The sequence below is a fragment of the Anguilla anguilla genome, chromosome 13 (assembly GCF_013347855.1).
Source record: "Anguilla anguilla isolate fAngAng1 chromosome 13, fAngAng1.pri, whole genome shotgun sequence".
Taxonomy (NCBI): Eukaryota; Metazoa; Chordata; class Actinopteri; order Anguilliformes; family Anguillidae; genus Anguilla; species Anguilla anguilla.
Window position 1 is genome coordinate 40,584,957 of NC_049213.1, and position 24,705 is coordinate 40,609,661.

A 24,705-nucleotide genomic window follows, 5' to 3' on the forward strand; every position below is an offset into this window, starting at 1 on the left:
AGTCCCCCCCACACCTCCCCCCACCCTGCTAAAGGCAGAGGAAACTGCACATCATGTGAATTCAGGCGGTTACAGTGACGGTTAGGGCACTGGGGACGTATAACAATAAACAAGTCAATAAATAAATAAATATAAAAGGGAGCATGGAATGTGTCAGCATTACAGCCAGTGACTGTGCACTGGAGCGCTACTTACACACACACACACACACACACACACGGGGGGGCACACATGCACACACACACACACACACACACACACACTGCCTGACATCACCCCCCACAACACACACACACACTGCCTGATATTACTGCCCCCCCACCTCAAACCCTAACCCTATCCCTAACCCTAACTCACACACACACACACAGGCGTACAGAAACACACACACACACACACACACAGGCGTACAGTAACACACTGCAGCCTCACCAGCTGGCCCCTGTTAAGAGTAGGATGATGAGGATGATGCGAGGCTCAGCAGCCAATCAGAACAGTGCTATGGCTGCAGGTAGTGGAGCATGTGTGTGTTTGCGCGGGGGGGGGGGGGGGGGGGGGGGGGGGCAGGTAGTGTACTGTACGCACGGCGGGGTCCAATACAGAGCATACCCTATAGCGCCCTCTTGAGCTCTGGCATGCATATTACTGCGAGCGAGATTCAGACTGCAATCTGCACAGGAGCCAGAGCACGCACACACACACACACACATGCGCGCACACACACACACACACACACACACACGCACAGCAACCCCAACACATATTGAGAGAAAAAGCCCGACTCGGTGGCCAGAAGCACAACATCCCAGTTCACCTACGGTCGCTAAGGCAACCCTTAAATAATCACGGTTGCTACAAAAAAGGAAACATGAACAGCCCGGGGACCTGGCTGACCCCTCCCTGTTCTGCTGCGCGTCTCAAAAAGGCCTCTTTGTTTCTGAATCCTAAATCTTTAGCAGGCCGCTCCACACCCATTGTCAGCAGGGCATGTTCAGACTGGGGTTCGGCTTCGCCCACCACGCGGCAGCGTGCGCTCTGATGGGGGGGGGGGGGGGGGCGAGGGAGGGGGGGCAGTTTGACCCAGTTCTGGAGGGGGGCGTGTCCGCACCGTGACTCAGACGGGGGGTCTGATTGGCGGTCACAAGCGCGCCCTTATTCCAGCCGAACAGAGCTCTGCTTCAGCTGCTCCGCTTCAGCTGCTCTGCTTCAGCTTCTCTGCTTCAGCTGCTCTGCTTCAGCTTCTCTGCTTCAGCTGCTCTGCTTCAGCTTCTCTGCTTCAGCTGCTCTGCTTCAGCTGCTCCGCTTCATCTGCTCCGCTTCATCTGCTCTGCTTCAGCTGCTCTGCTACAGCTGCTCTGCTTTAGCTGCTCTGCTACAGCTGCTCTGCTTTAGCTGCTCTGCTTCAGCTGCACCGGCCTCCACCTCCGCCACCGCCATGCTCGCGGTGAAACAGAGACGCTGGGGCGCCAGACCACAACCAGGCCCCCGCCCTAACCCTAACCCTAACTAGGACCACACCAGCCCCACACCAGAGGCCTAACCCTAACCCTAACTCGGACCACACCAGCCCCACACCAGAGGCCTAACCCTAACCCTAACTAGGACCACACCAGCCCCACACCAGAGGCCTAACCCTAACCCTAACTAGGACCACACCAGCCCCACACCAGAGGCCTAACCCTAACCCTAACTAGGACCACACCAGCCCCACACCAGCGCCCTAACCCTAACCCTAACTCTGACCACACCAGCCCCACACCAGAGGCCTAACCCTAACCCTAACTCGGACCACACCAGCCCCACACCAGAGGCCTAACCCTAACCCTAACTAGGACCACACCAGCCCCACACCAGAGGCCTAACCCTAACCCTAACTAGGACCACACCAGCCCCACACCAGCGCCCTAACCCTAACCCTAACTCTGACCACACCAGCCCCACACCAGAGGCCTAACCCTAACCCTAACTCGGACCACACCAGCCCCACACCAGAGGCCTAACCCTAACCCTAACTAGGACCACACCAGCCCCACACCAGAGGCCTAACCCTAACCCTAACTAGGACCACACCAGCCCCACACCAGCGCCCTAACCCTAACCCTAACTCTGACCACACCAGCCCCACACCAGAGGCCTAACCCTAACCCTAACTAGGACCACACCAGCCCCACACCAGCGCCCTAACCCTAACCCTAACTAGGACCACACCAGCCCCACACCAGTGCCCTAACCCTAACCCTAACTCTGACCACACCAGCCCCACACCAGAGGCCTAACCCTAACCCTAACTAGGACCACACCAGCCCCACACCAGCGCCCTAACCCTAACCCTAACTCTGACCACACCAGCCCCACACCAGAGGCCTAACCCTAACCCTAACTAGGACCACACCAGCCCCACACCAGAGGCCTAACCCTAACCCTAACTCGTCTGCAGATAAGGGCTGTGAGCTTCCGCTGAACATGCTGCACCGAACCCCAAACTCTCTTTAAGACCTGGGCTTCAGTTATGAACCCCAAACTCTCTTTAAGACCTGGGCTTTCAGTTATGAACCCCAAACTCTCTTTAAGACCTGGGCTTTCAGTTATGAACCCCAAACTCTCTTTAAGACCTGGGCTTTCAGTTATGAACCCCAAACTCTCTTTAAGACCTGGGCTTTCAGTTATGAACCCCAAACTCTCTTTAAGACCCGGGCTTCAGTTATGAACCCCAAACTCTCTTTAAGACCCGGGCTTCAGTTATGAACCCCAAACTCTCTTTAAGACCTGGGCTTTCAGTTATGAACCCCAAACTCTCTTTAAGACCCGGGCTTTCAGTTATGAACCCCAAACTCTCTTTAAGACCCGGGCTTCAGTTATGAACCCCAAACTCTCTTTAAGACCTGGGCTTTCAGTTATGAACCCCAAACTCTCTTTAAGACCCGGGCTTTCAGTTATGAACCCCAAACTCTCTTTAAGACCCGGGCTTTCAGTTATGAACCCCAAACTCTCTTTAAGACCCGGGCTTTCAGTTATGAACCCCAAACTCTCTTTAAGACCCGGGCTTTCAGTTATGAACCCCAAACTCTCTTTAAGACCCGGGCTTTCAGTTATGAACCCCAAACTCTCTTTAAGACCCGGGCTTTCAGTTATGAACCTCAAACTCTCTTTAAGACCCCAGCTTTCAGTTATGAACCCCAAACTCTCCTTAAGACCCGGGCTTTCAGTTATGAACCCCACACTCTCTTTAAGACCTGGGCTTTCAGTTATGAACTCCAAGGTCAGAGCCCACAGTGTTTAGAATGAGCCCTTGGACATGTTTTATTTTCTCCTCACTAAGACCCTGAAGCATCAGGATTGTGAAGGGTTAGAGTTAGGGTTAGGGTGAGGGTTAGGGTTAGGGTGAGGGTTAGGGTTATGAAAGGGTGAGCTGGTATTCTCAGAGCTGTACTTACAGGTGACGCTGGCGTTTGGTGTTGAGAAGCCGGACTCTGGCGACAGGCTGGTGCTGTGTCCATTCTCTGAGACCTCCTGCATTTCTGTGGGGTTTCCCATAAGGCCCTGGGACTCACTGCTCTCCTCAGCTTCTGTGCAACAACAACAGAAGAAGAATACAGGGATCAGAAATACAAAACCCTTTTATAACGGTGGGAATGTGCCCTGGACTTGTCTTAAGTGAAGTGACTCAGCAATCTTTACAAAAAAAACTTTTTTTGTTTAAAGGATGACTGAGGCAGTTTCAGCAGAGGTCACTGTGCTGGAGGTCTGTAAATGGGGCAGAACGTGCTCCAGATCAGAGCTATGTGCTATGCAGGTTACAGGGCGGCTCGCGGACCTCAAAGGAGCAGATATGGAGAGAACCGCAGGCTGAAGAAAAAGCAAAAAAAGGTTCTTTTTAAACAAACAATCAGAAAGTCAGAGGACCAGCCCAAAACGGCGGCCCAGCCAAGGCCTTGGCGGAGAGCGAGGTGGGACGGTAACACAGCGCACCCACGTCTGAGAAATGACCCCGGCTAACGACGGGGGGGGGGGGGGGTGGGGGGGCGGAGCCGAGCGGGGCCCGCTGCGGTGGGGGGGGGGGGGTTTCGGGGGGCGGAGCCGCTGCGGGGCGGTAATTCCGCGGGCCGGTCCGCGGCGCTGAAGCGGCTTCTTCAAAGCGGCGGGCCGGAGCGCCGGAGAGACGCGGCGCTGGCGTTTCATTCCTCCGCAAACGAGAACCAGCTGCGCCCGTAAACGCACACCGTCTCCTCGCGTCTCCTCGCCACTCTCTCTCGCTCTCTCGCTCTCTCGCTCGCCCGTGCGCTCGCCGCTCTCTCGCTCGCCCGTGCGCTCGCCGCTCATTGGCTCTCAGGCGGCCCTCTTGTTTATCTTCTCCGAGGCCGGCTGTGTTTCAGACTTTTCTCTCTGGCGTTTGGGGCCTGCGGGTTTCTCTGCAGGGTGAGGTGGAGGGCAGGGCGGCTCGGGGTGTTCTGGCCAGCGCGTAGGAGGAGACCGGGCGCCTCCTCTCAGGATGGTTAGGTAGAGGGTAGAGGTTAAAGGTCAGAGGTTGGACAGGAGTGTTGCAATAGGCTGAGTGGCACACTATGACCCGGACCGCCAAAACCATGAGAACCACCTGAACCAATCGCTCACTAGGTCCTGAACTTCTTACACCGGGCATTTGCACAATTTAACAGCAGACAGCCTGCTTCCTGTCCCACAGAGTGAGCTCCTCACAACATGTACATGATCTCCACAGACTTAACTAGGGCATCTGGGACAGGACTAAAATACAACTCATTGAAAGTCTTTGGTTGGCCATCCTAGGTGGTTAATGATGAGAATCACAGGCTGGCGTTTGTGTGTAGACCACAGACTTACTGGGATTTTTTTTCTCAAACACTTATCAGTTGTATTTTGTTTACTTCTTGTTTTTACAAAGAAGGTTAACCGCGAGGTCTAATGAGATACACAGTAAATGATAAGGTAAGGTGAACTTACTTCCAGAGAGCCTTGCTAAACGCTCTTAAATGATGACAACATCTGTCCCGTGTGCCGTCACCTCCACCCACATCCACCCCAAAGCCCCCCTGCCCCTAAAACATGGCCTCCAGCCTATGGAGTGGCCCTTTCATGTGCTGTGTAACCCCCCCTCCCTACCCCCCCACCCCCCTTTAACTGCGCAGTAAACAGCCGGCTCTCCTGCAGGTACCGGTGTCGTAATTAAAGCACATTAAAGCTCTAACAGGGTTTCCTGCTGTTTACTCCACATCTGGAACCAGCTGAGCGCAGCCTGGCAAAAGAGGGCCTTCAGCGACCAGCCTGGCCTGTCTGCGTTAGCCCGTACGGCACACAGTATATACAGTATATACGCATATTATATATGCGAAATCACTCCACCACAAACACCCCCTCGCCTGTAACTCAAACCTACTGATCAGTAGGTACACTTGCATTTGACATTTAGCTTAAGAAAATGGAAACCTGGGGCTCGGCCCCAGAAAATAAAGAATGTTTCTCTTACGGTTTATGCATTGTTATTTTTATATTCCTTTTCTGGAAACAAGCACTAAGCATGGGGAAAATGAGACGGAGGGAAAAGTTTAGTGCAGCACAGAGAGCACACAGGCCAGGCCGGTTCCTCATGTCCACTCAAACACGTTCCTCGGGAGCGGTGAGCCATGCGGTCAAAGAGCCTTTCAGAGGTGTTCAGAGCTCACTTCCGTTTATATTGTTTTGGCAGAATCACTGCAGAAACATATGAAAGTCCGTAAATAGCAATGGCCACACAGAGCATCTGTCACCTTGAAAACAATATTCCTTAACAGAGTGACCACTGGCAAACACCTAACGGACACAGGGTATATTTCTGCGATGTGACGCAGTGCAGAGGTCAAAGGTCAGGGTGCTCGGTGCAGACTCAAACTCCCAGAGTTCTCTGCGCTCTCCAGAAAGTAAACAGGATTAAGATGGAAATGTAAGCGCTTCCGCCCTCCGTATTCTCTCCCAACATGTGGAACAGATTTCTGAGGCAGTGTTTGTCACGATGTTTTCATTATTGTCAATCAAAATGGCTAAATCAGATATGAAAATTACTGGATGGGGTTTGGGTTAGTCTGGGGGGGGGGGGGCGTAACAGGGAGGATTTTCAGCCCATCATAGGCTTCTCAGGGGATGAAAGGAGACTTACAGGGGGCCAGGCAGTCGCCTTTCCTAAATGAGGGGGTGGGGGGGGGGGGCATTCAGTAGCCAGGCTGCGATCTCCCAGGGCGTCTATAATGGTTTATTAATTTTCCTGATGTCTTCATATGAGCCAACTTCAGCGATTCAATACAGCACACTTATCCCCAGATTAAATCCAGTACACGTATCCCTATAATCAATCCCACACACTTATCCCTATATTCAATCCCGCACACTTATCCCTATAGTCAATCCCCCACACTTATCCCTACATTCAATCCCACACACTTATCGCTATATTCAATCCCGCACACTTATCCCCAGATTAAATCCAGCACACTTATCGCTATATTCAATCCCGCACATTTATCCTTATATTCAATCCCCCCACTTATCCCTATATTCAATCCCACACACTTATCGCTATATTCAATCCCGCACACTTATCCCTATATTCAATCCCGCACACTTATCCCTATATTCAATCCAGGGCACTTATCCCTACATTCAATCCCACACACTTATCGCTATATTCAATCCCGCACACTTATCCCTATATTCAATCCCACACACTTATCGCTATATTCAATCCCACACACTTATCCCTATATTCAATCCCGAACACTTATTCCTATATTCAATCCAGCACACTTATCCCTATATTCAATCCTGCACTCTTATCGCTATATTCAATCCAGCACACTTATCCCTATATTCAATCCCCCACACTTATCCCTATATTCAATCCAGCACACTTATCCCTATATTCAATCCCGCACATTTATCCCTATATTCAATCCCCCCACTTATCCCTATATTCAATCCAGCACACTTATCGCTATATTCAATCCCGCACACTTATCCCTATATTCAATCCCGCACACTTATCCCTATATTCAATCCCGCACACTTATCCCTATATTCAATCCCGCACACTTATCGCTATATTCAATCCAGCGCACTTATCCCTATATTCAATCCCCCACACTTATCCCTATATTCAATCCAGCACACTTATCCCTATATTCAATCCCACACACTTATCCCTATATTCAATCCCCCACACTTATCCCTATATTCAATCCAGCACACTTATCCCTATATTCAATCCCACACACTTATCCCTATATTTAATCCCCCACACTCTGCCCTATATTTAATCCTGCACACTTATCCCCAGATTCACTCCAGAGCACTTTGCTCTAGATTCAATCACACGCACTCAGCCAGTTAGCAGGCATACGTGATTCAATAAAACCAGACCCAACTTGTCTCTTATTCGACCAAACGAGCCTTTAGGCGACTGAAGAAAAATCCCAGAAAGAGGAAGAGGTGTGGCCAGAAAAAGGTGGCTGCCAGGCGAGAGGTGGCTGCTTTTTTTAAAGAGCAGGAGAGTTCAGCCTTGACCTAGAATCTGCTCGTCTGTCTCCAACTTCTCCACAATCCTCCTGCTTTTAATAAAATCAATACAATATAATCAAATAAGGAAGCTTAAAACTAAATATTGAATACAATAATACCATCACACTTGAATTATGTCATACTTTGGGAATAAACATTAAATAATCTAGTCCTTCCCCAGTATTGTCTTCGGGCATATTTTGACCATATGGTATAATTTGTTCTGTTTTTATTGTTTTATGCAATAATGAAGAGGATGGAAACAAACAGTGGTAAGTCACATAAGTTGTTCTGAGAACCTAAACGGAGGAATTAAATAGTTACTGGCTTACTGGATTCCACCCAATAAAACACCACCTCAGCAGGTATCTGCTGCTATTCTGAAGGGCTGAACGACGATTGAGAAGTTTTTAGCAGAAATCCCACACATAGGATATGCTACGGTACGGTACGGTAGGGTATGGTACGGTACGGTACGGTAGGGTATGGTGCGGTGCGGTGCGGTACGGTGCAGTACGGTGCGGTATGGTAGGGTGCGGTAGGGTGCGGTACAGTGCGGTATGGTAGGGTGCGGTAGGGTACGGTAGGGTATGGTGCGGTACGGTGCGGTACGGTACGGTGCGGTAGGGTGCGGTAGGGTACGGTGCGGTACGGTGAAGCAGCTCCCGTACCTGGTTAGAGCAGGTAGCCGTTACAGTACCTGTGCTTCCTGAAGTTGAGCAGTCAAAATGCACACTCTACCGCAAGCTCCCCCCCCCCCCTGACTGGAGTCCATCACAGCTCCTGGCACCAAATACTTTCAGGCCCTGCAGTGAATCGCACTAATAACCTTTCTGTTATCCAAGGAGTACAAGCTGCTGGCCTCATCTCTGTACCACATTAAAGTAAAGAAAGCTGAAGGTCAATGACCTCGGACCGGAAATGAGTCAACTGTCAACACATTTTTTAAGTACTGCAAGGATAGAACACCTTGTGACTCAGTTTCTTTTTTCTATTTTAAAGATTAGCACGGACAACTGCAACTCCGTCCCACTGAACTTCTTACTTAAGAACGAAGTGGGACGTGGAAGTTCACGGCAAACGAGACTGACTCACGGTGGCTAACCAGAACATAAAGATACACAACCTGCACAGGTAGCGTTTATGAAACAGAGAAGGAGAAGGCATCATCAGCCGCCATCACAGCGTAAACTCAGATAGTGACTGTAACGATTACGCCCTTTTGTCTCAGTGAAATTACTGACTGACTGATGGCTGAGTCACTCTGATTTAGTGCTGGGCCATGTGGGGAAGCACCCATGTGGGGAAGCACCGTAGCTTCTGAACAGCCCAACTCCTGCTTTAGCTTTCGACATGTTTGTAAAATACGCTTATTTTCACATTCATGTCATATTAAAGAGCTCCAGTATCTCGATTACAAGCGTAGATATTTTTTTTTTTAATCTGGGTAATGTGAAACAGGCAAGAGGGCTGAATAAATACCATCTGCCCAAAGGACAGGGTCCCGTTCCAACACAAATTACATGCGAAACCAGTTTAACCTGTGCTTTTGTTTTTTAAATTGCATTTAAATATTTTAGATATTCACATCTTTATTAAAATCTTTTCCACAGGCTCAGATTATAGTAGCAAGTGCTGATAAGGCGATGCATTTATATCTCTTAAATTTCTTAATTCCCGTTTACGGTATGACCAAAAAACTTTGGATATTTTTTCCAACATTTATTGGACCAATCCGCAACCGAATACTACCAGCAAGCCCGAAACATGCCTGCAGACAATTCCACATCGGCATGGGAACGCAGTCACTGCAGGGAACAGACATGACTAACAGAAATCAGACCTAAGCAATCAAGGAAAGTTGAGAAATATACAGATCAGATGTAATAACACACTACCAAGGGGAAGCAAGGACTGAGTTTTGAAAAATGAAAAAATTATCAAAAAGGGCAAAACATTCCAAAAAAGACAAAAAAAGACCAGTGCTTATTCATAACAATAACCTGCCCCCCTGGGGGGCACATAGCATGTAGAAGCTGGGTGAAAATGGGTGGGGTGTGGGGGGGGGCATCTGGAGAGTGGGTGTGAGGCAGATTCTTGCGCAGATAACAGCTTACCTCCGCTCGTCTGCGGTGGCCCCGCCCTGAACATTACAGCCAAGCAAATTCCTGCCACACCACAGGGCTTCGGTTCTGTAACTTTCCCTCTCTCTCTCTCTCCCTCTCTCTCTCTCTCCCTCTCTCTCTCTCTCTCTCTCTCTCTCTCTCTCTCTCTCCCTCTCTCTCTCTCTCCCTCTCTCTCTCTCTCTCTCCCTCTCTCTCTCTCTCTCTCTCTCTCTCCCTCTCTCTCTCTCTCTCTCTCTCTCCCTCTCTCTCTCCCTCTCTCTCTCTCTCTCTCTCTCTCTCTCTCTCTCTCTCTCTCTCTATCCCTCTCCCTCTCCTTTAAAAAAGCTTGTGTATTTACTGAGAGGGCATGGTCTGCCCTTCTATACGTCAATAAGGAGCACCAGGACCAGTGGCATCAGCGATATTGGCATTTGAGTCGCCTCTGGTCTTACTAAGGGCCTGATTTACTAAGACCCTCAGCACACACAAAACCAATAACATGACCAATGACTGATTGCAGTACTTCTTTAGCACGATGTTTGATTGGTTACGTTACTGGTTTTGTGTGCACTAAGAGGTATTTGCATACGCTAAAGGTTAGTAAATCAGGCCCAGAGAGTCTTTCAGATCAGTGCTCTGCTGCCGTAGGAGTCGGTTTAGTTTCACACCCCACTCTAAACCTGCATTAGAAAGGACAATTCTGAACAAAGACTAGTGTTTAACATATTAGTTTGGTTAGGATATACAGTATAACCTTGTGTCCATTACCTTGCCATAAACCATCTAAAGAAAGGAACTGGTGATTTTGATCCTTCCTGTCTGTGAATGCTGCATATCACATCCTTGAATAATAAGACCGCAAGGTAGCCTTTTCACATGGACTTTACATTTCAAATACAAATTAAAATGTAATTTGTATTTAAAATGTAAAGTCCATGTAAATCAACATTTTTTTTTTTTTACAAAACTAGCTTTTCTGTTACATCAGCTGGAATGTGAAGCTTGCTCACTGACTCTATGTCCCTATCCTGCTGGTGCAGTTAAAATTTCACTAGTTATTTATCTGTAACAGTTTATATGAATCCAAGAGGGACCGAATGTACTTTCTATTAGAGTTTATACAATCTGAATATTTTACTGTTTATTGGCAATAAAATGCAAATGTCTTTTTGATCAAAAAACAAAAAGAGTGAAACGCTTCAACAGTGGTGCAGGGGGGTGAAGGGTCAACAGTAGACCTGTGAAGTTAATTACCTGGGCTGATTAATGCCGTGGCTGGCTGCCAGCCAATAAGCACATCTCATGTGGTTACACAAATTGAAAAATAAAAAACTAACTGACAGCCACAAATTTGTGTAAGATTTGCAGCTGTTGACATTATTATTATGATCATCATCACCGTCATGGTAAGATGAAGACGTGCCATTTTATTTATTTATTTATTTATTAAACGCTGCCAACCAGGAGGAAGTGAAATATGCCAAATAAAGAGGCAGAGGAAACATTCCATCAACGTTCAATCAAAGTTCCATCAATGTCCCATCAACTTATCAATGTTTCATCAGGTTATTAACTTACCATTAGCATTCAATCAACATTCCATCAATGTTCCATCAATTTAGCAAAATTCCAACAACATTCAATCAACGTTCCATCAACTTATCAACATTCCATCCATGTTCAGCCAACTTACCAATGTTCCATCAACTTAATAACACCATTAGCTTTCAATCAATGTTCAATCAACATTCCATCAATGTTCCATCAATGTTCAGTCAACATTCCATCAATGTTCCATCAATGTTCAATCAACATTCCATCAATGTTCCATCAATGTTCAATCAACATTCCATCAATGTTCCATTAGCATTCAATCAACGTTCCAACAATGTTCAAACAACCTTCCATCAACATTCCTGTCCCCTCCCCAGGCAGACAGACAGCACATAAGTGTTAATAAGTCAGTTGGCATGAGCAGTCAGGGGCGGTGCCAGGTGAACATGCACTGCACACGGTACACACACGTGACATGTACGCCACCCAAAGTCATCTACATGCCTGTTGAGTGTGTGTGCGTGCGTGCGTGAGCCTGTGTGTGGGCGTGAGTGTGTGTGTTTGTTTGTGAGAAAGTGTATCCTTGGTTACTGCACTCCCTGACCCAGAACCATGATTGTTTGTGTTTGCACATGTGTGTGTTGTGTATGTTAGTGTTTCCTTGGCTACTACACATCCTAACCTGGGGGGTTGGGGGGCGGGGGGGGGGGGGGGGGGGGGGGGGGATGCACATGTCCGTGGTACAGGCTTGTAGGGCTGCTGGGGGCCACTGAATCACAGCCCTCAGTCAGAACACCAGCGGAACACACAGAGCCACACGCACCACATTCAGCAGCGTACACGCCCAGCGTGAGCGCGTTTCTCTCTCGGCTCTGCCGTACGCCGGGCGCCAAAGAAGCTAGCTGCGGCGTTAGCGTGTTCGATTTAGCCCCGCGGCGTTAGCGTGTTCAATTTAGCCCCGCGGCGTTAGCGTGTTTGGTTTAGCCCCGCGGCGTTAGCGTGTTCGATTTAGCCCCGCGGCGTTAGCGTGTTCGGTTTAGCCCCGCGGCGTTAGCGTGTTTGGTTTAGCCCCGCGGCGTTAGCGTGTTTGGTTTAGCCCTGCGGCGTTAGCGTGTTTGGTTTAGCCCCGCGGCATTAGCGTGTTCGGTTTAGCCCCTCGGCATTAGCGTGTTCGATTTAGCCCCGTGGCGCTAGCGTGTTCGATTTAGCCCCGTGGCGCTAGCGTGTTCGGTTTAGCCCCGCGGCATTAGCGTGTTCGGTTTAGCCCCGCGGCGTTAGCGTGTTGGGTTTAGCCCCGTGGCGTTAGCGTGTTCAATTTAGCCCCTCGGCATTAGCGTGTTCGATTTAGCCCCGTGGCGCTAGCGTGTTCGATTTAGCCCTGCGGCGTTAGCGTGTTTGGTTTAGCCCCGCGGCGTTAGCGTGTTCGGTTTAGCCCCGCGGCATTAGCGTGTTCGGTTTAGCCCCTCGGCATTAGCGTGTTTGTTTATGTTTCATCATTCACTGCTCCTACGCCATTAAGTTTCATAAATTTCACCTTTATTATACCCGCAAAAAAAAACCAGCAGACCGTGAGTGGTGTGGTAATTACCCCACCCAGCTGCCCCGCGTGAGGGGTGCTTCGAGCAGCACGAGCAGAACAGGCGGCGTCGCCGACCAGAACGCTGCAAACGGGCCGAAGGCACCGAGCACGCGTCACGCGAGGGGCGACGCCCATCTTCCCCCGCCACACTCCGCGAGCTCGCCGAAAATTCGCCGCCACTCCGAGATGACCCCTCAGGGGCACAATTACGACAAAAAAGAAAACAATTAAGAGTCGACCCAAATCTACTCATAACACGTTAATAAGTTCAGTTACATCTCAACTGCGCCAATGCGCTAAAACAATGAGGCTTAATCTCCACGGTAACGGAGGCAGAACTGACAGCAGATACTCCGAGAACGCCTCAGAGCTCGGCGCTGGAACTTTTCCAAATTCACAGATTATTTCACAAAGAATGAAACGGCGTAAGCTCGTTAAAGCAGAAAATGTCCGCCATTTAACAGGCCTCTAAGCGGCGCCTAATTGTGCCGGGTTTTGTGTTCCAAACTTTCTTTTGTGAGAAACACCCCTTGTTTTATTTTTGGGGGAGCAGTCAGTGTTTATGTTCGGTTTTGAGTGGGGAAAACACACACACGGAGAGAACGCTGGCTGTGTTCCCTCCGCTACACTGCAGCAGAATAATAAAAACAAGGGAAAAAAAAAAAAAAGTCAGAAATCTTGTCTGGCATCACAGAACCAACAGGAATATCAGATGCAAGTTTTAATGACAGATTTTCTTAAAAGGCCATTATAGTAATGGTTTTAAGCCACACAGACAGTTGGCTTACCAAACCCAAACTTTAAAGACACCACAGAAATGCAGCGATATGGAGGTTTTTAAAAGAGAGTGTGTATCGATTCACACAGACACCATCTCCTTCGCCAAATCTCCTGTTTTCAAAGTGGTGTGGGGGAAGGCATTCGAGGGGAGAGCCCTTAAGAAGCCCGTAAGATGCCCCGTCCTAGGGCCGTCTGGGTAGTGTAGAGGTATATGCACTCGCCTACCACCACAGTGACCCGGGTTCAATCCCCGGCAGCGGTACTTCCGGCTTGGTCAGACGTTCCTACGAACACAATTGGCAGTGTTCGCGGGTGGGAAGCCGGTATGAGTACTGATTATTGCATTAGCGACTCCTACTGGTTGGTCAGGGCGCCTGTTCAGCAGGGAGGGGATCTGGGGGAGATAGTGTAAACCTCCGCACGCGTTACGCTCTCCCAGTGAAACTCTGGCGACTCCACATGTATCGGAGGAGGCATGCGGTAGTCTACACCCTCCGCAGACCAACAGAAGGATAGCGCATCGACCAAGACTGTAATACACACGGGGAATTGGTATAACGACTAAATTGGGGAGCAAATGGGAGAAAAATGACAAAAAAAAAAAAAAGATGCCCGGTCCTCAGGCAGCTGCGCTCAGATGCAGCGCAGGCTCGCAGGTCCGCAGGCAGCTGCGCTCAGATGCAGCGCAGGCTCGCAGGCCTCTGGTGCCCGGTCCTGAGGCAGCTGTGCTCAGATGTGGCGCAGGCTCGCAGGCCTCTGGTGCCCGGTCCTGAGGCAGCTGTGCTCAGATGCGGCGCAGGCTCGCAGGTCCTCAGGCAGCTGCGCTCAGATGCGGCGCAGGCTCGCAGGCCTCTGGTGCCCGGTCCTCAGGCAGCTGTGCTCAGATGTGGCGCAGGCTCGCAGGCCTCTGGTGCCCGGTCCTGAGGCAGCTGTGCTCAGATGCGGCGCAGGCTCGCAGGTCCTCAGGCAGCTGCGCTCAGATGCGGCGCAGGCTCACAGGCCTCTGGTGCCCGGTCCTCAGGCAGCTGCGCTCAGATGTGGCGCAGGCTCGCAGGCCTCTGGTGCCCGGTCCTGAGGCAGCTGCGCTCAGATGCGGCGCAGGCTCGCAGGTCCTGAGGCAGCTGCGCTCAGATGTGGCGCAGGCTCGCAGGCCTCTGGGATCGCAGCCAAATGACTTCATTAGCGAAGCCTTCGTTTCGCACGCTCCGACAGATGCCAGCCGAATCGGCATCAAACACGAACCGTTTAAAGGGCAGCCAGGGCCCGTACAAATCAAATATGAAGAGCCACACCCTGCAGTCATCACCGGGCATGTTTATCTCACTGGAGCCTGAAATTAATTTTACTTTTTATGGTGGGGAAAAAAATCAATGAGTATTTCAAAATGACACGCTGGAAATGTTGAATTGGGTGTACAGCAGCAGCCACACTGCAGGCCAGTGGTCCAGATAAAGCCGGATTTCTGAAGTCTTTGTGCAGCTAACCCACTGCTTTCCCTGGGTGTACCCGCCTTGTTTAACCACCCTAAATGCACATACTTACTTTCTAACATTAAAAAAGTGCTCCTTGGAGAATCCACAAGATATGCTCAAAACACTTCTTAAAACTTGTTACTCAAACGAAGCCTTTCCAGGCTGACGTCTAACACCAGATAATTATGAAAATGCTAATTAATGGCTTATAAAAATAAAGATTTTAACTACACGGGTGATGACTAGATGCCCAGAGAGGAAGTGTCATAATAATCTTTAATGACATTAATGGACTGAGCCAGGGCTGGGTTTACAGTCTCATCCAATAGACAGCATAAACAGTCCAATCGTTTAATCACTGCACTGAGGTAGGGGGGAAGGTTGGTACATTACATCTTATTTGGAGCTTTTATCTAAAGCAATGCACAATAAGTGCATACTGAAGGTCGTAGGAGCAAGTGCAGAACAAGCTACAGTTCTCTTCAAGCACCAGTTATGCACAGCCTTGAACATCAGGTCTAGCTCACGTAGTAAGTGTAGGCTAGGTCCGTAAGGTATAGGTGATACATGAGAGTGATACTAGATTGGAGCTAACACTGCAGAGGGTCAGTCCAGGTACAGTCTGAAGAGATGCAGAAAATGGCTGGAGACCGAGACATTCGCAGAGGAATGGGGGGGTCATTTCACCACTGAGGAGAAGCTCCGCAGTCAGGATGAGTGAGAACCATTCACCCGGATGGCAGGGAGTGCCAGCCGCCCTGCTGCAGCAGAGCGGAGAGGGCGAGCTGTTTCTGACCTTGTTTGGTCCAGAAGGAAATCGCCCCACCCCAGACCAGATCACGCAAGCTTTTACTACAGGACCCCTCCTCAAGGCCGAAACCAAGCCCCGCCCTCTCACCTACAGCCAGGAAGCAGGCTGGAGGGTCACATGACTACTGGCTGCGGAGCTTTTATGTCAAACTTAAAGAGCAAAATAAATAGGATACATAAACTGGCTCTTTGTGTGTCGGGGGAGATGAATCGGCCGCAAAGCCAGCCGCTCAGAGGAGAACCCACTCAGCGCTAATCTGGACGGTAGACTGCGTCCCGTGTAAACAGACGCTGATTGCATCTCTGCGGCTCAGTGGGGCCGAATGGCCTCCGGGCGGCAGCTGATGGCACAGAAAGGAGCTGCTATGTCCACAGAACTGCGCGGAGCGCTCTGAGGGGCGAGCGATCTGTCGGGGGGACGCAGGCAAATAAAAACCCCGCAGCGCTGGACCCCCTCCCGTTAAATCCGGGAGACACAATGCCTAATGTACGAAACGTAAACAGCCCTGTCCCGCTATCAGCACGCAAGGGGGCACAGGGCTCCTCCAAACCACAGAGCGCTCCTGAACCCAAACCCGGGGCGAAGGAATTTAAACAAACGCAGCCCTTTTTCCGTTTATAGAAGCCCTGTGTTTACGGCAGAGAAACCACTTTACTTCTGCACTTAAGGACAAAAGAATTACTGCTGGTACTGCAGGTAGGACTAGCGACTTACACTAGCCGTGTCATTCAAGCTCATTCTGAAACCAAATTCTCCTTAACTCTAAGAGACAAAGTTTTTATTCTATATTTTCTTAAATATTCAATAACAATTGAATGCTTTCCATAAGGTGTTTGTTTTTACACAGTTGTCCCAGCGTGATCTCGTACCAGTTCATGTACATCCACCTACTTGCAAGGCTCGCTGGGCTAGCTGTGTTAATTTCACATAAGCACGTGGAATCAGATGGTGTTCAGTGCCACCACCTTAGGGTCCTGCTCACATGTTAGGATATGCAGGACGCGAAATAGAGCAGCGTAGCCTTGTGAACACGTCAGCTGCTCATCTTCGATTACCAGCCTATCAGAGAGAGACCAGGCCTGAGATTAGGGTACCCCACTGCCATTAACGATAGCGAACACACACACACACACACACACACACACAAACACACTCACACAAGCATACCACAGGCACAGGGTCCCCATAAACACACACTGCTGCTGTAGGTCACAGCCACTGTACACCCCAGTTGGCAGTGCCCCCCCCCCCTCCTCATGGGACACACCCACAGCTCCTCAAACCACCAAACCAGCACAGGGACTGAGCTCTGGAGAGGCCTGTGTGAGTCAGCACAGGGACTGTCAGCACAGGGACTGAGCTGTGGAGAGGCCTGTGTGAGTCAGCACAGGGACTGAGCTCTGGAGAGGCCTGTGTGAGTCAGCACAGAGACTGAGCTGTGGAGAGGCCTGTGTGAGTCAGCACAGGGACTGAGCTCTGGAGAGGCCTGTGTGAGTCAGCACAGGGACTGAGCTCTGGAGAGGCCTGTGTGAGTCAGCACAGGGACTGAGCTCTGGAGAGGCCTGTGTGAGTCAGCTCTTCTTCAGCGCAGGGCGGCATCATTTCCCCCGAAAAGGTCACGTTCCTCAGGATTCCTGCCCCCCTATCCGACGCCCGTTCCCAACACGGTTCCCCTGGGAGAGTTCGGCCGGGCCGCCGAGGGTCTTCCAGGGCGTGGAGTCTCAGGACGGTTACAGAAAGCAGGATCCGGGCTGCCCGGGGAGGGGGGGGGGGGCAGGGGGGGTGGTGGGGTTATGAAAGCAGTGCTTGTGGGGGCTCTCTGTCCTGCTGCCTTCCCCGCCGAGCTTCTTAAACCAGACGCAAAAAAAAAAAACCCAAAAGCTTTACGGCACACTCCTGCCAAAAATCTCAGGAGCGGGCTATGGGACACATCCACAGCCAGCGCTGGGAGGGGCCCACCTCAACCCTGTCCTCAAACGGCTTCTGGGGCCCAACGCTGCCGACACACACCACAGGCCTCCAGAGAAGAGGGGGGCCTCAATTAGAGCCGCCCAGATGAGCAGCAATTACCCAGAGGGCCATGCTTCCCGCGTCTAATCAGGCAACGAGCTGGACTGGTTTCAATCGAGCCAGACACACGGGAACCAGAGGAGGGAGAGAATCTGAGGATGGCCAGGCCTCGTTCTCTCCGAGAGGGATTCTGCCCGACCCCGGAGACGGTCACCTGTGAGACCCCACCAAGGGCCACGGCGGGTACACAGTGACAGATCTAACACTGCATGGACCGGGGCATTCACAGGGAGGACTCACATGTGAAACCGTGTGCATTCACAGGGAGGACTCACATGTGAAACCGTGTGCATTCACAGGGAGGACTCACATGTGAAACCGTGTGCATTCACAGGGAGGACTCACATGTGAAACCACAGCTCTGTGAAAGAAACGCACGTGATTTTGTACACGGAGGTGCTCTTGTCCAGACGTGGGTCGTCCTCGTGCCAGGACACACCGTGAAATTCCAGTGCGGGCAGAGGCCATGAATTAATTGGGAATGTCAGAGTCCAGAAATCCACCATCACAGACGTGGCTCGGGAGTGTGCGGACGTTTCTGAAAGTACACGTGTTGAGACAGAGAAACCTCTACTCACGACCAACACACTCCCAAACTTCACTGAAGTTTAACAGGATATCTTCCAGAAATTCAGTTTTTTTTAATGCAGTGTAAGGAGCTACCATGGAGAAAATCTGCCCCCAAGGGTCTCGCTCTTGTCCTATAAAATCAGCCCTTCCACCGCCCAGTCACTTCAGGACAACATCTCCCCCACCTGTCCGGGGCCAGTTCTCTAACCTGTCCCGTGCAAACTCACACATGCGCACACGTGAGGTTCCAGGTTCGCCGCGTTGTGCGTTCAGAGATGTCCTTCTGCACGCCACTGCCGTAAACAGCTGTTATTTGAGCATCTGCAGCCTTTCCCTGCCCGGTCTCCTCTGACCTCTCTCATTAACGACGTGTTTTCACCCACAGAACTGCCTCGCTGGATGCTTTTGGTTTATTGCACCATTCTCTGTAAACTCTAGAAGCTGTAGTCCATGAAAATCCCAGGAAGGCAGCTGTTTCTGACATGCTGGAACCACTATGTCTGGCACCAACTATCATACCACCGTCAACCTTGCTTAGATCATGCGCCTTGACCCTTGCTAATGTCTGGCTGAACAGCAGCTAAACCTCTTCACCATGTCTGCATGCTTTATATACTGAGTTGGAGCCATGTGATTCACAGTTTGAAGGAGCAGGCTATTTGCAGTAACAAGCAGGTGTACCTAATAGAGTGGCCACTGAATGTATATACAAACAAAAATCAGATCTGCTCTTAATTATAACTTCCTACATGAGAATTAAGAATTTCCCTTTCGCAAAGGAAAGGAAAAAAAATATTGTTTAGGAGCAACAATAACCATCTCAGCATAATTAAATTCACGTGTTGAAAAGAGCAGCCTTCCCATCACACCACTGGGCCTGTCGCTTCTGAAGAGAGAGGATTAGTCTCTCCCTTCAGATCTTTAAGCGGGTCTTATGTACGAATAATCACTGCTCCCTTTCTTTGTAATGCTCTTATACAAACACACATGCATCCACACACACACACACACACACACATCTACATTACATGCACCAGTTGGGACAGAAAAAGCCCGTGATAATCACTAGTAATCGCGTTCCAACGCTGCGGAGAAATGTTCTTCTCCACGCGTGAGAAAGAGCGTAAACAGGCTGGGCGCCGTGCCTCACAGTCTGTCTTTGGTGTTGTGAGCAAAACGGACACAGGCTGTCAGCTCGGGGAGACTCAACACCTCACTGCGCCAGCAGCCGTGTTCTAAACTGAACGGAGACGAGGTACACCGTGTCTTCTGGAGAGAAATCGCTGAGGCGTCAATCAAAGGCCCTGTATTGTTGTCAAAGGATGGCTGAACAGAACACAGGCTGCCTGCGTCCGGTTCGGCGAGGGGGGGTGGGGGTCTTCCCTTACCTGGGCCAGGTGTTTGGGACGGATGCTGTGGGGTACAGCAAGCCTCGCGGGGAGGTCCATCCAAACCCGCGCCTGGGCTCCCGTCCGCCGACATCTGTTCCTGAGCTGGGAGGAGAATCAAAGCCCACCGTCAGACACAAAGATAACACACCTTCACTGTGAGACACAGATAACACACCCTCACTGTGAGACACAAACACAACACACCCTCACTGTCAGACACAAACACAACACACCCTCACTGTCAGACACAAAGACACCCTCACTGTCAGACATAAAGACAACACAGCCTAACTGTGAGACACAAATACAACACACCCTCACTGTGAGACACAGATAACACACCCTCACTGTGAGACACAAATACAACACACCCTCACTGTGAGACACAGACAACACACCCTCACTGTGAGACACAGATAACACACCCTCACTGTGAGACACAAACACACCCCACTGTGAGACACAAAGATATCACACCCTCACTGTGAGACACAGATAACACACCCTCACTGTGAGACACAGATAACACACCCTCACTGTGAGACACAAACACACCCCACTGGGAGACACAGACAACACACCCTCACTGTGAGACACAAAGAAAACACAGCCTCACTGTGAGACACAAATACAACACACCCTCACTGTGAGACACAGATAACACACCCTCACTGTGAGACACAAAGACAACACACCCTCACTGTCAGGCTCAAAGATAACACACCCCACTGTGAGACACAGATAACACACCCTCACTGTGAGACACAGATAACACACCCTCACTGTCAGACACAGATAACACACCCTCACTGTGAGACACAGACAACACACCCTCACTGTGAGACACAGATAACACACCCCACTGTGAGACACAGACAACATACCCTCACTGTCAGGCACAAAGATAACACACCCTCACTGTGAGACACAGATAACACACCCCGCTGGGCTACTCTGCGGGAGCAGCCATCACCTTTCCCACCATCACTGCCACTGATTCTGTTTGTGACACGTCAGGTTTGTTTAGTTTTTACAAAACCAAAGCTAGAGGCCCATAGTATAAAACCATAAATTTTCCAGGAGCGCCATGACTAAAATTGGACAGAGGAGAAAACACAAACAGCACTTGTGAGGTGAGACCAAAAACAAACAAAAACAGTGAGCAGTTTATCAGGAGAGGAAATTTGGGGTTTTATCAGCTGTACTTAGATTTGATTATAAAACACACGTCAGTCACTGCTGTAAATGAAAACTGCGCATGGATATAGGGGTGAGAGTAACTGGGGAATTTTTTACAGCAATAAAGTTTAAATTAAACGGCGCATCAGTGCCAACATTCTCAATGTAAAAGACTGACCAGCTGATCAGTTCAGAAACATGGCGATCGGAGGCGTAGCTCCGCACAGACCTTCTCTGTCAGGCAGCTGTTTGACTGTTTGCTCTCGCGTAAAACCGCGAATACGACTGCACCGCGCTCTCGCTTATAAGACGGCGTTTTCATTGGCATAATTTCTTAAATATCCCATTTTCACACTTTAGCGTTATTAAAGTACACCCAGAACCAGTCCCCTCAAAATGGTTCTGCTCATTCTGTAACTCAAGACTACTAACAAAAAACTTTTCTAAAACATCCATAAGATTAAACTCTGATGCCAATATGTTGCACCTTCAATATCAACACTGAAAGAGCACACCACAATGTTGGACAGTGTAATTACTATACACCGTGGGAGTAACTGCCAACTTTAACGCACAGCTTCAATTTACAGTATTTCACTTTTTCTTCCTTTCTTTAAAAAAAATTTTTTTTTACAAAAAAATATGTCAGTAGGCTACTGCTGACCACCGCATTCGCTTCTACTACGAATTGCAAGAATGACAGAAAGCCTAAAGCTCCTGATATTTATATATAAAAGACAAGCAGCGCGGCCCAGGGAAGATCACTGCAGTTGGTCGCAAATATCGAGAAAAGCGGAGTGACGCGTTGCTCGCACCTCGCAGTGCATACAGAACTCGGTGCTAAAAGAGACAATCGAGGAGAAACGTGCCGAAAACAATGCAAGGAGACCTCAAACGACAGCTAAACAAAAGCAAGATGGTTGGATACACAATACGCTGTTCATATTGCACACAGCTGGCTCTCGTGATGTTATGCGTTTGTAATATGATCACATCTGTGCAGAAAAACAAGTCCAAATGTACGCATACAGGTAGGCCTATTGCAATTGCGTTAAAAATCTAAACTTGTTTAAACACAAAACCTTTCCACTTTTGCCCAGTTGTCCCATATCATATTTACCTACTTATTGCAGATATTCCCTAGGTTCCCCCAACGAGTCTATGCACGCTTGCGCTTGGACCAACTCAGACCTGTTGAACGTGTCCAGACTCGATATATAATAAAACAATGTCAATCAACATTGGAATAAAGCATAACTTGAACAATTAACCCACCTTGATGCTGCAGCAATACTCACTGATATTGCACTAATTCATTCTAACTCCTTTCTCCGAAATGTGATTTCCAGTTTTCCTTAAGACTTCTTTTTTTACCGTCCCGTCCCGTGTTCGATAAGCCGTCTCTTCTTCTCCATTTGCCTCGTTCACGCGCGCATCTAAAGTACAATTTAATACCGTTGGTTTCAACAACTTTCTCGGTCCTTCCAAAACTTTTTAGTTCGGTCAACTTTTCTCCGAAACGCTGCTGCCGATCTGAGATTGCTAGCGCCCTGAAGAGGATCTTTGTCCCGTGTAGAATTCGTTCAGCCCCTCGACAGACTTGACAGCGCTCTCAATTTCTGCGACTGCATTCCTTTTTATTACCTCTGTTTTCTTCTGTCCTCTCTATTTATTCTTCAATCCCCAAGTCTTTCGCCCTATCTTTCTAGTTCTTCCTCTCTCACCCTCGCATTCTCGCCTCCCTTCTATCGGATCCAGGTCTTGGAGACAGCTCCAGACTCTTCGACAGGAAATTGCATTGCAAGGCTGATTACTGCGTTTCCTCCGGGCAAAAAAAGTTAGCGAGAGCTCGTACTTAAACACTGTAATCTGTAATTATGTTAGCTAAACCAAACCAGAGTCAAATGCAAACAGGCAAACCTCATATGAAAGTCTGTCTTAAAAATAGCACGAATTGCTACATAAATGTGGTTTTTCGTTCTCTTCTTGTTATTATTTACAATAATGATGGTGATGATTATGATGATAAGGATTTTTTTGACCACTACTTATTTAGTCATACCTATTGATGGATGTACGCATAATATAAGTATACTTCTACGATTTTACAAACCCACACACTCTGTGCGCGCGTGTGTGTGTGTGCGCGCGTGTGTACATGTCTTGCGCCACTGCACATTAGAGGCTAGCTGCGCAGGTGAGTATAGTGTACCGTTCATAGTGTTCTGAAAAATAACAGTTCACAAAATACGCAGGAATAAAGCAATAAAGTAGCATACGCACGGCTGTGGCAGCCATTAGAATATCCAGAGCAGCGGCAACTTTCAGACATTTCCTTTGATGAGTTCAAAGTGGTATCGCAACAGGAGAGCGGAAGGCAAAGGCGCGTGCCGAGGAGTTCAACTACATCATTTCACTCAGGATAAATTGGACATATTTAATGAGCTGAGCGTTACCTCTACTGGTGGGTCAAAGATCAACATCAAAAGGCCCCAGCGTGCCCAAACGCTGTGGATTCTAAAGCAAAAGCTAAGAATGTGGTATCATTGGGACAGACGGATCTGGTACCAGCTGAAGCAGTGGAACGGATCGGAATCGTATGTAAGGTAGACCGTGAAAGAGCTTGGCGGACAGGGAGGCCGTAAATCACATTTAAATGTGGTTCACTGACGTAACAACCTGTGAGAGCAAAATAGCTAAACTGCTCTCAGCTCGTGCACGCCATGTAGACCCGATTACATGCACGGCATGTCTTTTGAAATCCAAATCCAACGGTTTCTCAACCAAATGAATCGATTTTATTTTATTTTATTTTTACAAACCAAGGACACTTTTTTGGAGTGGAGTAGATATCTTGAAATATTATACTGGTAACGTATAGACAAGTTGAAATATTATATTTGCTTATTTAATCTTCCCCATCCAATTAAACACAAACATCAGTCAACATCCAACTTCCTCTAAATAGTCTGTTTTTCTTTAAACAGTTCAGATGTTTGTTGTAACAGTCACATAAATGCTCTGTAGATGAATATGGTAAGACAATCCGTTTCTTCATCTTTGTATTTGTGCAATTACAGTGTCATTACGGAGCATTACTGCATTCAGAGCTGGCCTTTGGGTTCTGCATTTAGTGCCAAAGGCAGAAGCCAACTCTAACTGTTTGCAAATGGTACTAAATTTCTGAGTAACTGTTTGCAAATGGTCCTGGATTTCTGTGTAACTGTTTGCAAATGGTACTGGATTTCTGAGTAACTGTTTGCAAATGGTACTGGATTTCTGTGTAACTGTTTGCAAATGGTACTAGATTTCTGTGTAACTGTTTGGAAATGGTACTAAATTTCTGAGTAACTGTTTGCAAATGGTCCTGGATTTCTGTGTAACTGTTTGCAAATGGTACTGGATTTCCGAGTAACTGTTTGCAAATGGTACTGGATTTCCGAGTAACTGTTTGGAAATGGTACTGGATTTCTGTGTAACTGTTTGCAAATGGTCCTGGGTTTCTGTGTAACTGTTTGCAAATGGTACTGGATTTCTGAGTAACTGTTTGCAAATGGTACTGGATTTCTGTGTAACTGTTTGCAAATGGTACTGGATTTCTGAGTAACTGTTTGCAAATGGTACTAGATTTCTGTGTAACTGTTTGGAAATG

The 24,705-nt window shown here is 48.9% G+C and overlaps 1 protein-coding gene across 2 annotated transcripts in view; it reads right to left on the bottom strand.

The window, feature by feature from the left end:
• mdfi (MyoD family inhibitor) overlaps positions 1-23,651 on the bottom strand; it is a 41,343-nt gene extending 17,692 nt beyond the window's left edge. Inside the window, exons 1-3 of one of the 2 annotated variants that reach the window (XM_035387172.1) lie at positions 23,510-23,651; positions 19,872-19,976; positions 3,435-3,566 (exon numbers count right to left, since the gene is read on the bottom strand). In XM_035387172.1, coding sequence (XP_035243063.1) covers positions 3,435-3,566; positions 19,872-19,965 — 226 coding nt within the window. In that variant the 5' untranslated portion in view covers positions 19,966-19,976; positions 23,510-23,651. Of the gene's footprint in view, positions 1-3,434; positions 3,567-19,871; positions 19,977-22,328; positions 23,226-23,509 lie in introns of those variants that run through there. The other variant, XM_035387171.1, reaches the window with a different exon arrangement.
• Positions 23,652-24,705: the final 1,054 nt, after the last annotated feature.